This window comes from Crinia signifera, chromosome 3, assembly GCF_055691185.1.
Source record: "Crinia signifera chromosome 3, ASM5569118v1, whole genome shotgun sequence".
Lineage (NCBI taxonomy): Eukaryota > Metazoa > Chordata > Amphibia > Anura > Myobatrachidae > Crinia > Crinia signifera.
The window spans coordinates 27,571,953-27,587,319 of record NC_139219.1 but is presented as its reverse complement, the minus strand read 5'-3'; the positions used below and the strand labels follow the sequence as shown (position 1 = coordinate 27,587,319).

Here is a 15,367-nt window from a genome sequence, read left to right as displayed (position 1 = left end):
GTATAGAGGGATCTAGTGTTGAGATGTAGTGTTCCCTCTAGAAATGAGGGAACACAGAAATGCTGCTGCGCATACGCAAAAAAAAATCGGTCCCTGTGTGAACGAGGGGCCGCTCCGTCCGAATGAACCAGAATAAGGGCCACTGTACGTATCTATTCACTGCTGCACAGCACCGGGCAGGGGGGCTCCCAACTGCCCCCACCATGGGACACTTCCAGCCACGGATGGGACGTGGGACAGTCCCAAAAAAACGGGACGGTCTCGCAAAAATTGGGACATTTGGGAGATATGGGCATCTACCTCCTACAGACCCTTCTGCTGCATTGATATTTCAAAGACACAGACACAGACTTGCACAGCGGCTTCCTTGCAGCCCTGTAATTCCGTACAGACATGAATCAGGCCCTGTGTCTTCTTGTTGTACCCATATAACAGAAATGAACCGTGTGACCCTATTTCTGTACATAATTGGCATCTTTATTACAAGGTCAATCAAGCACCATTAGGGAATGACAGACTGATTCACACCTAAGCATTAACGTGTTCATTAATCCAGGATAAGCTCATTAACAGACATAATTGCTCAGCTAATTAATATCAGCATCTGGGTGACACATGGACCCTACTATTTGATAACTCTATGAAGCCTCTCAGTAAACACTGACTCACCAAGCACATATGTATGTAGTCTCGCACATTGCTTCACCAGATACATGTTATATCTTAAGCAAGGCTGTGAATGGATGATTATGCAAATCAGCCATTCGCATGCCTGCAGGTAATTGCGACATGCGAGGGGGGGGGGGGGGGGGGCGGGCGTACTCGAAATTTGCAGCCTTGCCCGTTAACCAGAATAAGGGCCATAGTTTCTGTCTCTTTGTTACTGCAGAAAATTAACGCACAGAAATACACAATTGTGCAGAAATGTTGTGATTTCCCAGTATTGTTAGAGGTGTTCCCCCATCCTGAACCTTCTGTGATGGGATTCTAACAACAATCTACTGTATGGCAACAATTATCACTATAACAAACGTTACAATCAGACAATATTCAACATTTTCCCTTATAACTTTTCCCTGAGACAAGGAGGCAGGACAATATGAGAAGCGCTTGAATCAGAGAGAGAAATAAGTATTCTGGCAGAGATATCAAGACACGTCAAGTAACAATTGGCGAAAATCGCTTATCAATTTGCCACTTACCGCGGTTTGACGTTTGTTGGGATCTCTGGTCAGATACAGGTCATTCCTCCGTCCAATTTCTTGGCTTTCCCGGGGGTTTCAGCACCATGTAATGTTAGAGGTGTTCCCCCATCCTGAACCTTCTGTGATGGGATTCTAACAACTGCCTGTCCTTAGTCTCTGGGAATTGATCATAAACCTGTGTTCTTTAACTGCTAGCAGGAGAATAATCAAATCGACACACACTCTGGAGTGTCAAAACGATGTTCTGGCGTTTAATAGCCTAAAGCTCACATATATTCATTTTCTTATCTATTACATAATGGGTTTCACACATATAATTGCATTCCATAACTATACACAAATCACAACTAATTGGCACACCCCAGCTTGTTCACATCACTACTGAAATCTGGTTCCCCCACATCTCCTGGCCGTACAGCCAGAAATACAAATAAACGTTGTGCCAATTATAAAGGATTTACGAGTAACTTTCAAGGTAACATTCTTTTAAACTAAACTAGAAATAATGAGAAAACACAATACATTACATCATGATGCATACAAAATGGCGTATATGAAGCTACACAGAATAACCAGAATCTGCCTCTCTCAAATGAGAAACACAATACATTACATATATGATCCATACAAAATGGCGTATATGAAGCTTCATAGAATAACCAGAATCTGCCTCTATCAGTATCAGCTCCAGTCACTGGCGTAATGCGACCTCTGGGATTTAGGGCCTTATTCTAGTTCATTCTTTCTGACAAAATCCTTCTTAGATGGACTGCAGGCGGGGTAGATGTTACTTGTGCAGAGAGAATTAGATTTGGGTGGGGTTTTACTTCGGGTGCCGGACGGGTTCCCGACGCCGGGTGCCCGACGGACACCCGCTATTTTCCCTCGTGGGGGTCCACAACCCCCATAAAGGAAGAATAGAATAGGTGGCTCGCGCAGCGAGCCACCGTGCCCGCAAGGGGCTTTTTTGCACTCGCTATGCTGTCTGACTCCGGCCAGTCGGGATAATGACTGTCGGGATCCCAACTGAACGGACCCCTATACCACACCCTTTACTTCAAAGTGAGATCTATATTGCAGTGTAAAAATAAAGCAGTCAGTATTTACCCTGCACAGAAACAAAATAACTCACCAAATCTAATCTCTGCACATTTTACATCTGCCCCACCTGCAGTGCACATGGTTTTGTCCATCTAAGAAGGATTTTGTCAGGAAGAGTGAACTAGAATAAGGCCCATAGCGTCATAGGAGAACACAGCTTTAAGCAATGCTTTACATGATGAGAGTGTGTAATAATGGATAGGCGCACATTGTGTAATGTAACAATGGGGATTGTGTATGATTAATACGGTTACACCCTGTTTGCGCCCACACACACTACAGATTGCAGGATATCTCAGATTTGTAAAACCAGAGATGAATCAAGCAGAAGAAAAACAAACTCCAAGGTTGCCTTCATTGGGACACTAAGGTCGACATACATTGAGTCAACCTTATTTGTGTCAACCTTCCCAAAGTCGACCTAATACATGTGTAGACCTTATGACCCTGTCCACCTTAGGCATTTCGACCTTTTGTATGTGTCGATGAAAGGCCTGTCGACCTTCAGCGGTCTACCCAATGTATGTCAACCTTAGTTTGGTCGACCTAATGACCCATATCCGTCTTCATACGTGAAAATGTTTCATTCACTGACGCTGTGCGCAGACACATTGCTGGTACGCTGTATATTGGGTCTAATTCAGGTTCACTCACAGAAGCAAAATCTCTCTCTAATGGGCAAAACCATGTGCACTGCAGGTGGGGCAGATGTAACATGCGCAGAGAGTTAGATTTGGGTGGGGGATCCAAACTGATATCTATATTGCAGTGTAAAAATAAAGCAACCAGTGTTTACCCTGCACAGAAACAAAATAAGTCACCCAAATGTAATTCTCTCTCTCTCTGCACATGTTACATCTGCCCCACCTGCAGTGCAGCATGATTTTGTCCATTAAAGAAGCTTGCTTTTGCAAACCTACCTGAATCACCCCCATTGGCCGCTCAATTGAACAGCCAGTGAGTGCTAAGCTATCATCAGTGTGCATGTTCAGTACTGTGTCGCACACGGTTTACGTAACGAATGCCGCTGAACTTACATATATTATATTTCGTCAAATGTATTCAGTAAAGGGATATGAATATGCTGGGCACAGAGTAGGGTATTTACCATAGCTTAGAGAGAGATAAAATACTAACCAATCAGCTCCCGTCAGTTACAGGCTGTTGGGTCGCTTTATCAGCAAATTCTGTTTTTCGTTTCAGAACTCGTAGTGTATGAAAGCGGTTCCCAACCTGTTTTTTCTCCCGTACCCCTTGATTCGGCTTTTCATTTATTTTGCACCCCTCCTCTCAATTTTGAAATATCCACAGTACTTACTAGTGGAGTGGAAGTGAGCGGTATGTGTGTCCTTAAATGAAGGAGTAGCGGAGGAGTAGTGTGCGGCAGTGGCATAACTACTGTAAGGCAGCCACAGCATCTGCTTGGGGGAACAAGCAGCAGTGGGGTCTGTGTGGGCGCCGGCACCCGCTCGACGCACTGACATGCTGCTGCCTGCCGCTGCCCAGTGACTGAGCACCGGAGGCAAATCAGCCGCAGCGTGGGTGCGGCCATGGCAGAGATGACAACTCCCCCCACTGATTCAATTTACTGGACACAGAGCCGGCTATTGGCTACTGTGTACAGGATGGGCGGATGGGCGTGCTGGGGCGGCCTGGGATGCGTCAGAGCCAAGGGAAGCAGCAGTGTATGCTCGTCTCTCTACCTCTCTCCTGCTTCAGCCTCTCCGTTATGCGTGTGACGTCATCACGTCACACACTGGGGAAACACGCTGGAGATGAGCCTGGGAGGGGGGGGGGCGCCACAAACTGGCTGTGCACTATATCCGGGGTTCCCGCTAACACCTGTAGGATTAATGCCACTGCTTCCACCACCCATGTCACTGCGGGGCAGATGATCGCTGATGTCTGAGGGCAGCACAGGTAGCTCCCAGTGGACAAAAGCACGAGGAGACGCTGATGCTGCTGCAGATGGAACCGAAAGTGACGCCACTTGGTTCATCTCCACGGCAATGGGAGACTTCTTCCGCAATTATCAATATTATTTTCAAGTACCCCCAACCGGCCTGCAGAGTATCCCCAGGTTTATAAGTAACCCAGGTTGGGATCCACTGGTGTGTGATAAATGGTGCCCCAACCAAGCCGCCCCAACTGTCACAAGTTTGAAAAATGACAGTTAGGGGCTGACTGGGTGTTGCTTTATTTCTCCCCGCTTTATCTCTCTCCTAGGCTTAGTACATCTTGCCTTTGTCAAAAGGACATGAGTATTTTCTTGTCATGTTCACTCTTTTTAGCTAACAAATGGACGCAGATTGAATGAAAAAGTGCAGTCCTACAGAGTCCTATCTTACAGGGATTGGAGAGAGATAAAGTGCCAAGCAATCAATATCTAACAGTCATGTTACAGGCTGTGGGGCAGATGTATTAAGCCTTAACAAGAAATAAAATGAGAGAGATAAACGATGAGCCAAATTAGCCCCTAACTATCGCATTAAATACAGACTTCCATGAACCAATAAAGAATAAAAGACTAAAACTAAAAATGTATTATTTATTAAAAAACATTCCATGGACAAGAGGAAAGTAATAAAATGCAAAAGAACAACAACAACAACAACAACAACAAAAAAAGCAGCGCACTTAGGAAAAAAACAAATGCAGCGGGAGAAGCACCAAGCATTGGAGGTAATGTGGAGAGAGGTAAAGAACTAACCAATAAGCTTCTATTTGCCATTTTAGTGGCTAGGTTTGAAAAATGACATTTAGGAGCCGATTGCTTGCTATTCTATTTTATACACTTTATTTCTCTCCAAGGATTTGATACATCTCCGTCCAAGATCTATAAGATCTACTCAGAATCGTCCGTCACGTTTAGAATTTCAAGAAAAACTCTAGAAAAAGTCAGACAAAAAATATTTCCATTTAAAAAAAAAAAAGAAACTATAGAAAAACTATGAAGGTCAACGTACATGTCAACCGCTAAAAGTCGACACATGAAATAGGTCGACATGACTAAGGTCAACAGAGTCGGAAGGTCAATACAAGCATTAGGTAGACAATGGGAAGGTCGACAGTCAAAATGTCGACATGAGTTTTTAATTATTTTATAACTGACATTTGCCGACAGGCGGTATTTCATACCCTACCATCCACTAAGGGGTAGGGGGCAGCGAGGCATGTGAGGGGACGCGGTACACTAATACGGAGAAAAACTCATGTCGACATTTGGACTGTCGACTTTCCCATTGTCGACCTCATGCTTGCGTCGACCTTCCAACCCTGTCTACATTAGCTATGTCGACCTAGACCCTGTTGACCTTTAACCCTTTGCTACATCAAATAAATACTCTGAGAGCGACCTTTAATGGGCTTGTCCCGTGTGATTCCAGAGCAAGCTGCCGCGCAATGAGAAGGCCTCGAAATCCTGGGAATAGATTTCATAAAGTCGATGCATTTGCTGCTCGCTTAGTCCCCGGAACAGGTTCTCCACCAGCCACTTTGGTGGCGATTTCGACTTGGTGTCTGTAGAAGCCGGCAGTTTTATTCCCCCTTGAGTGGAGAATATTCTATTGACGAGATGGTACAGTTCGGCCTTCAAGAAATCATACATAACTATATAGTCGTATTTGACGAAACAAGGGTGGCACAAATTTATCACTGAATTGGGCGAGACGCCGCCCTCGCCGGTCTCCATGTCCAGAATGTCCTCGATAAACTCATCAAAGGTGATTTCTCCGGCATGGTCTTGCATGTACATGGAAACAAGCCTTTCAAACGGATCCCTAACAAAGAGGACCTTGGTGTAGGTTCGGAGGACACGTTCCAGCGTGGGCAGGTCATAGTCTCGGAGCTTGTTGGCAAACGCTTCGGGTTGGTGGTCATGGGGAAGAACCCTCCACGTTTCCGCGTCAGCTCCTTTCTCCATCGCTTGTATCAGCTCTTCCCATTGGTCGACGGCCACACCGGGTGACTTACAATAAACCATCAACAGTTTAGGGCTTACGATCAGGCTGGAAATAAGATGTTCCCCACTGTCGGACCCATTGACAGTGCCAAATTCTTGGAACTTGCTGCAAAAATGTCTAAGCTTTGTTTTCCTAAGTTGCTGGGCGTGAAGAAAGGCGTCAAATGTCACCAATGGCCGCCTCACTGGCTTCTTGTTGCCTGCTGGAAACAGGAATCAGAAATCAATTTCTATGTAACAACAAGAACTCAAGGGTGGGGCATTACTATGAAACTAATGAAGCTTAAACGTCAGGGCCCCTAATCCTGGAAGAGATGGGGGGTGCTGTAATGTGACTAAAGAAAAATGAAATTGGTGGTGTCTGTGAGGTGATCCCTACAATGGCGGTGTCTGTGAGGTGATTACTACAATGGGGTGTCTGTGAGGTGATCACTACAATGGGGGTGTCTGTGAGGTGATTACTACAATGGGGGTGTCTGTGAGGTGATTACTACAATGGGGGTGTCTGTGAGGTGATTACTACAATAGCAGTATCTGTGAGGTGATTACTACAATGGCGGTGTCTGTGAGGTGATCACTACAATGGCGGTGTATGTGAGGTGATCACTACAATGGCGGTGTATGTGAGGTGATCACTACAATGGGGGTGTCTGTGAGGTGATTACTTCAATGGGGGTGTCTGTGAGGTTATTACTACAATAGCAGTATCTGTGAGGTGATCACTACAATGGCGGTGTATGTGAGGTGATTACTACAGTGGCGTGTCTGTGAGGTGATTATTACAATGGTGGTATCTGTGAGGTGATTACTACAATGGGGTGTCTGTGAGGTGATTACTACAATGGGGTGTCTGTGAGGTGATCACTACAATGGGGGTGTCTGTGAGGTGATTACTTCAATGGGGGTGTCTGTGAGGTTATTACTACAATAGCAGTATCTGTGAGGTGATCACTACAATGGCGGTGTATGTGAGGTGATTACTACAATGGGGGTGTCTGTGAGGTGATTACTACAATGGCGATGTCTGTGAGGTGATTACTACAATGGCGATGTCTGTGAGGTGATCACTACAATGGCGGTGTATGTGAGGTGATTACTACAATGGGGGTGTCTGTGAGGTGATTACTACAATGGCAGTGTCTGTGAGGTGATCACTACAATGGCAGTGTCTGTGAGGTGATTACTACAATGGGGGTGTCTTGGAGGTGATTACTACAATGGCGGTGTCTGTGAGGTGATTACTACAATGGGGGGGTCTGTGAGGTGATTACTACAATGGCGGTGTCTGTGAGGTGATTACTACAATGGCGGTGTCTGTGAGGTGATTACTACAATTGGGTGTCTGTGAGGTGATCACTACAATGGCGGTGTCTGTGAGGTGATCACTACAATGGCGGTGTCTGTGAGGTAATCACTACAATGGCGCATACCCTCCAACATGGCCCATTCCATTAGGTACAAAATGCTCTGTTTTTGGACTTACCTGCCAGTGGCAGTTGCAGATGTGAGGGCAGCACAGTCCAATATTCAAAAAGGGGGAGCCACACTTAATGCCACCCCAAGCATCACTGTCCTGGACTCACTCACAGTTGATGTGACCCCCCCTCTTTGAATTTTGGACGGTGCTGGAGTCCAACCTCTGTAACTGCCACTGACAGGGAAGTCCAGGAACAGAGCATTTTGTACCTAATGGAATGGGTCATGTTGGAGGGTATGATGGCGGTGTATGTGAGGTGATTACTACAATGGGGGTGTCTGGGAGGTGATTACTACAATGGCAGTGTCTGTGAGGTGATTACTACAATAGCGGTATCTGTGAGGTGATCACTACAATGGCGGTGTATGTGAGGTGATTACTACAGTGGCGTGTCTGTGAGGTGATTATTACAATGGTGGTGTCTGTGAGGTGATCACTACAATGGCGGTGTATGTGAGGTGATTACTACAATGGGGGGTGTCTGTGAGGTGATTACTACAATGGCAGTGTCTGTGAGGTGATTACTACAATGGCGGTGTATGTGAGGTGATTACTACAATGGTGGTGTCTGTGAGGTGATCACTATAATGGGGGTGTCTGTGAGGTGAATACTACAATGGGGGGGTCTGTGAGGTGATTACTACAATGGCGGTGTCTGTGAGGTGATTACTACAATGGCGGTGTATGTGAGGTGATTACTACAATGGGGGTGTCTGTGAGGTGAATACTACAATGGGGGTGTATGTGAGGTGATTATTACAATGGCGGGGTCTGTGAGGTGATTACTACAATGGGGGTGTCTGTGAGGTGAATACTACAATGGGGGTGTCTGTGAGGTGATTACTACAATGGCGGGGTCTGTGAGGTGATTACTACAATGGGGGTGTCTGTGAGGTGAATACTACAATGGGGGTGTCTGTGAGGTGATTTCTGCGAGGAGCCATATTATAAACAGTGAGAGTCACCATACTGATCTTCATACTTGCGGTTGTAAATTGATGGTTATGAGGTACCGCAGGACCTAAAAAAAATAATCACTATAAGGACCAACATGTCCTGACAGATTACTGATCTCAAACAGGAAACATTGTCATTTTGGGCACCTGTAAATTGATTTAGCGATGGCACGCCGACCCTTGGGGTCACCACTATGTTTGTGCACCAGTGTCACAGACAGTGAGGTAACCGGAGGATTCTCCTGTAAAATGAGATCCAATAGGGGTAGATTGAGATGTCTAGGTCGACAGTCAATAGGTTGACACCAAATAGTCAACATTGGCAACATGTCGACATGAAAAAGATCGACATGAAAAAGGTCAACACATGAAAAGGTTGACATAAGTTTTTTCTCCAATATTTTTAAATTTTTCATACTTTAACATCCACGTGGACTCTGGTTGGGAATGGTAAAGTGTGCTGAGAGCAGCATGGCGAGCACAGCGAGGGTACGCGCTTCACTTATTGGAGGTCTGTGTCGACATTGGCAGCAAAAAACTTTATACACTCATATCTACCGTTTCATGTGTCTAACTTTTGCTTGTATCGACATTTTGTATGTCAACATTTTGTTGTCCAGAGCTGTTACTGATGGAACTCTTTATATGAATGCAAATAGAGGGTTTTACCATATAGCCCGCGCAGAAGCAAATTTACGCCTTCTTCAGGGACACCAGCTCAGGGAAATATAGAGAACTACTCAGAGCATTCTAATACCCCTCTATAACCTGGTAATTTGACAATTTTTAACCGTTTCAAAACAGTTATAGCTGCAGTGTGAAAGCGCCATTTTTAAATTACCGCTTCAAGAAAACCGGTAAATCAAAATGGTTAAAACAGACGGATCCTAGATGGTATTTAGGGCCCAGGCAGGCTCGCCGACAGGGGGGGTGTCTGTGGGGTCTGGAGTCCCAGGCCCTCACATAGAAAGGGGCCCAGACCTGGTCCTACAACTACATCAAATAGTTCCTTACCAGCTATCTATCTGCCCTGTCCCAGTGGTGTGTCCATCGGCTCTACTGCAGCCAGACTCTGCTCTGGTCTCGGACAACAGGGGCTGCTGGGACATGTAGTTCTTTTTAAGTGTCTGGCAGCAAGGCACTTTAAAAAAAAAAATACATGTCCCAGCAACCCCTGCTATCCGGGACCAGAGTAGACCAGATTAATGGATGACTGATGCAGCTCTCTGTAAGAGCTGCTGCTCACTCAGGAGGTACAGACAGAGTGCTGCATGGAGATCATGGTGCACTGCCTGTGCGGATGAGGGGAGGAGGAGGACCCAGCCAGCAAGTCACAGGGATCCAAAGAAAACAGTGCAGCAAGGATCTCCCTGTCAGCCCCCACCACAGTGAGTACTTGCATTATGTAGTCTTGTTCAGACTGACCTCTCTGTTGCTCCCCCCTCTCTCTCTCTTCTTATTTCTCCTTTCCCTCTCTCTTCTGTTTCTCACTGTCACACACTCATCAATTTCCCCTATTTATTCTCACAGTCCTGGGCCCCATCATTTCTGATGGCAGCCCTGGGCCCAGGCAGCAGTGAGTGCCGAGCTGGGCCCGCTCCGTGCATATCTAATGAGCGGGACCCAGCGCAGTGCATATTTAATGAGCAGGTCCCCCCTGCATATTTAATGAGCGGGACCAGCTCTGTGTCCCCGCCCCGTGCATATGTACATATTACATATGCAGGGGGTGGGGACCCGCTCATTAAATATGCACTGTGCTGGGTCCCGCTCATTAGATATGCACGGAGCGGGACCAGCTGTATACATGCAACATATATGAATTTTTTTTTTATTTTTGGGGGGTGCACCAAACACCCCAACTGTTTTTTATGGGTGAAACGAGTTCAATGTGAAAGGTGCAAAAAAGGTAATTAAACTGTAATATACCGTTTACAACATGCTATGTGAAAGGGGTTTAACTTGCTCTGACCAGTTTTAAGAAATGTTTTTTAAATACAGGGTCTAAGCAGGTTTTTGGTGTGAAAGCAGCATAAATATGCTTCCGGCAGCCCCGCAGTCTGCAGTGTGCCTTCGCAGAGTGTCTCTTGGCTCCTCCACAGCGCTACTGGCTGCCGGGAGCTGCAGGCATCTATGTGCTCCCTTAGTTGCAGCTCTGAATTTTTCTATGGAAATCCCATGGATAAAAATGTAAACGTGTGACACGGCTGACAGACCGGCGTCTATGCCGAATGCAATGGCTGAGTTGCACTGCACTCTGCTACAGACCCAGTATGTGCTTCCACCTGAGTATTCAGCGGCATGCAGTCCTGACACTAGGGATGGCCATCGACCATCGATGATTCGAAATCATCGATGGTTCATGGCCGATGTCAAATACTTTTGCCATCGATGGGGGAGAACCAGATGGTTTCCCTCCATCGATGGAATAGCAAAACAATGTTTTTTTTTTTTCCAAAGTGCCGGGACACGGAGCATAGCTCCACCCCTGACACCCGCAAAGCCCCACCCCGTGTTTTGATTGGCCCACAGGCCAATCAAACACAATGGATGACCATCAATATGTAAAATATCGATGGTCATCCATTGCATAGTTAAGCACTATCGATGGCCAGTTGCAGACTTGCCATCGATGGCAACTACCTGACACCCCAAGAATCGGAGCCTGACCTTAACTGCTGCTAATGTGAATCTGCTTATAATTATTTGTATCTCTTATCATATGAATGCAAATTATAAACTGCAACAAAATAATAGATTGGGCCATAATAGAAATAAGAACAAAAACAGGATTCTGGGCCTTATTTATACTCACTTCTTTGTTCTAGATCTGCATTAAGTTATGAATAATCCCTGTATTTCCGTGTGACCCCATTGCAGGGTCAGATCCTCTGGGAGTACACAGACCGGTTTAGTGAGAGGCCTGTGACATAATAACTGTGACATAACTGTGTTCCCATCAGTGAGCGGCAGATTACACTCATTACTGCACGTGAGGGAGTCACACTTGTATTTACACTGTGTTATCATCATGTGACCTCCTATGTCTGTCACAAATATAAGGGGCCATTTATCTATCACTCCATTTGCAATGAGATCCGGGCACGTTGTTGTATACATTGCACAATGCGAATACAGTTGGAGCCACGCTTATTCAACACCTCCGGCGCAGCAGGACAGGGACGTGCGAACGGCTCACATGCACGCGCATTCCATTGCTACGAATGGGGTGCGTGAGCATCTCACACGCACCTGTGTCCCATACTGGCAAGCCAAGAGGTTGAATAAGCGCGACTCCCAGTGGCGTAACAATAGCCCCGCAGACCTATCATGCGCTAACCTGCTGCTGGGGCCACTCTGTTCGCCACCGCCACTGCTCGCAGATCTATTTATCTCTTGTCTGCGGTCCTGGAGGGCTCTCCTCCCGGCAGGCTTGTTAATGAAAATGACCCTCAAAAAATGTCCGCCCCCTTACAGCAGACACTTTTTGAGGATGCTAGAGGAGGCTGGCGTCCACCAGCACAGGTTATCTGGTGGTTACCGGCGCTGTGTGAGAGGTGCTCACTAGGCTTGGAATGAATGCTGGGGACAGAGCCATGGACGCCGGGGACAGAGCCGGGCTGCCGTGGAGTCACTGCGCTAACTACGCTAGGCAGCCGTTGGACTATGCTGACAGCGTAGCTTAGCCTATGCCTGCGTACGTATGCTAATTGGGCGCCCGGCTAATACACAAGTACCTTTTGTACTAGTCTAAGGGAGTGATTCAGGTTGGTTTGCAAAAGCAAACGCCTTCCATAATGGACAAAACCATACTGCACTGCAGGTGGGGTAGATGTAACATGTGCAGAGAGAGTTACATTTGGGTGCAGTGTGTTCAAACTGAAATCTAAATTGCAGTGTAAGAATAAAGCAACCAGTATTTACCCTGCACAGACACAAAATAACTCACCCAAATCTAACGCTCTCTGCACAGGTTACATCTGCCCCACCTGCAGTGCAGCATGGGTTTGTCCATTAAAAAAAGGAGTTTGCTTTTGTAAACCAACCTTAATCACCCCCCTAATTTAAAGGGAGCATTGTGTACTCAACTGTGGCTAGTGATGCAACTCGGAAGCATTCAGATACTGGGCTGATATATGAACTCCAGATCAGCCAATCAGGAAGAGGCAGAAGGGGGACTGCGTGCAATTACGCAGGACCTGTTCTACACATGCAATCACGCGGAATGGGTCCTGCTCCTGTGCAGTTTCCTGATAATAGTACAACTTTAGAATGTAAGCTCTCAAGAGCAGGGCCCTCTCTCCTCATGTACTTTTCTTAGAATATACTGTATATTTATATCCGCCACCCTGATGATTGCATCATTGTCCTGTCCCCTGATGGAACTGTCTTTATTTACCATGTACTTGTCCTAAATTGAATTGTACTGTAATTCCTTATTTAATTGTTTTTTGCTCATTTATGTATTGTCAAGCGCTGCAGAACCCTTGTGGCGCCATATAAATAAAGTTTATTATTAATGATAATAATAATAATAATAATAATAATAACTTAGTGAAAACTTGTAACAGCAATCCACTCCCAATGACCAGTGTTCTCTGCAGCGGAAGTACGGGTTATACAGCTTGTAATAATGTGATATTGTCGGTACAGCAGGAACGGCGTACAGTACAGTAGTAAGTCTGTACATTACTCACATTCTGATATTACAGCATGAGAGCCTGTACTGTACATCCTGCACATCAGAACATGTTATTTCTGTCACGTCATCGGCACGTGGAACATTGTATCCAGGTCAGGAAAACTGGTTTCCCTTCATCTTGTGGGGATGTAGGCTTCATTTATGAAATGTAGCAGATTTACACCAGACATGGCAGAAGAATGCCCAGAATAATCGCTTGGATGTGGCTTAGTTTATGCCACAGAGGGGCCTGAAAAAACTGACATTGAAATCATCTCAGGTAGACAAACCGTACTATGGGGCAAGGGGAGATTTTTTTACAACTTTAGAAAACGTATTGTTTTGAGAATCTAAAATTGCAACGTGCAGAACACAAGCAGAGGGGACTGCGATGCATTTAATAGAGAGAAATACGCTGCATTTAATGCAATGCAACCCAAATTCTGCAGCTAGGTTTGTGCTGGAGCTGGGCAGACATAACAGCGCGGGTCAGACTGTATTGCTGATGGCGTCAGTTTCTAGTGATAGGCTGATTACTGGGTTAGTGTCGGCGGCCGGCTGCTGTGTGCAGGTGACCAGTGCACTATAAAGGGGGTAACATGTTAAAGGTCAACTAGTAGGTTGCAGCAGTGGTGGAACTTGTGAGTGGTTGGCCCAGGTGCAAAAATATAACCCCCCCTCCACTCCAACCCAAGTTCACAGCAGTGTATGGCAGATGTGGGCCCTATAGTCCTTAGGGGCCCCAGTGCAATGCACCTGCTGCACCAATTATAGGCCTTTATTCAGATCTAATCCCAGTGAAAATTTGTTTGGAAAATGGGCAAAACCATGTGCACTGCAGGTGGGGCAGATGTAACATGAGCAGAGAGAATTAGATTTGGGTGAGATACAAATTTCCAAACAAATTTGTACTGCGATCAGATCTGAATATGTGTATTATCTGGGAGCCCGATTTTTTCATTGCATGCCACTACTTAAGGCATGCGATGCGATTTTTCATTGTAAAGACCTGATTTTTAATTATATAGTCGCCCATGGGTGATTTCATACCCCCACTATCCAACTACGCATGGAGCGCGCCACCGAGCCCGAAGCGTGGCGATCCCCGCGAGGGGCCACGGATTACTTTACATGTATTCTGCGTCCGCTCGCTGCACTCGCCACACTATATAAATTCAACTCCATGCATAGCTTGATAGTGGGGGTATGAAATCACCCATGAGTGACTATACAATTAAATAATCGGGTCTTTACAATGAAAAATCGCATCACATGAATTGTATGCCACTATATTACATGCGATGCGATGCAATACAATTAAAAAATCAGGCATATTACACAAGTAGCGTATTCGGAGTACCTGCAGCTTGGAGTACTCACCTCTCAGTACAGAACTTGCCCCTTGGTTTAGTTTCCCTCTTATCCTCTCCATATAGTAAAGTATAAAGTAAATTGTTCCGATCACCAGCGACAGAATGCAGATCCGCAGCAGGAACTTCATGGCGCGGCTTTGTGTGTGGTTCCCAGGAGTGTCCGGGAGGCCTGACTTACTCCACTGCCCCTGTGTCAGTCAGCACTAGCCAGAAGGTTAAAGTACTGTTTGCTCTGTGTTCTCTGTGTACACTACCTGTATACTACTCCCCCAGGGGGACAGACATGATAACACCTCAGACACAATGGTTCTGCGGCTACAGAGACACTTATCTCAGGACCTCGCTCATCAGCTGACCGGTCTTTACCTGAGGATTGTCTGCATGTTCCGCTGTCCTCAAAGAGAGTCGCACAGCTGATGTCAGCGTCTCTCTGCCAATCTGCAGCGGTGCATGTGCGTGGCAGCCGGGTGTCACCACTGGGTGTGGTATAGCTCATAGACAGTGTTTAGGTAGACAGTCAATAGGTCGACACAAAATCACACAGTCCATCGCAATGGGGGATAGCATGGAATAAATTAGGCCTTCATTTTATTTCCCAGCTATCACCTGCAAG

At 46.0% G+C, this 15,367-nt stretch overlaps 1 protein-coding gene across 1 annotated transcript; it reads right to left on the bottom strand.

Moving 5' to 3' along the window:
• Positions 1–4,840: 4,840 nt before the first annotated feature.
• Positions 4,841–15,063, bottom strand: LOC146063277 (carbohydrate sulfotransferase 11-like). The gene is made up of 2 exons (XM_083175513.1): positions 14,762–15,063; positions 4,841–6,470 (listed from the first exon to the last, which is right to left on the bottom strand). Exons 1-2 carry the CDS (start codon positions 14,880–14,882, stop codon positions 5,665–5,667), a joined length of 927 nt encoding a protein of 308 aa, XP_083031639.1. The 5' UTR covers positions 14,883–15,063; the 3' UTR covers positions 4,841–5,664.
• Between the last annotated feature and the right edge of the window lie 304 nt (positions 15,064–15,367).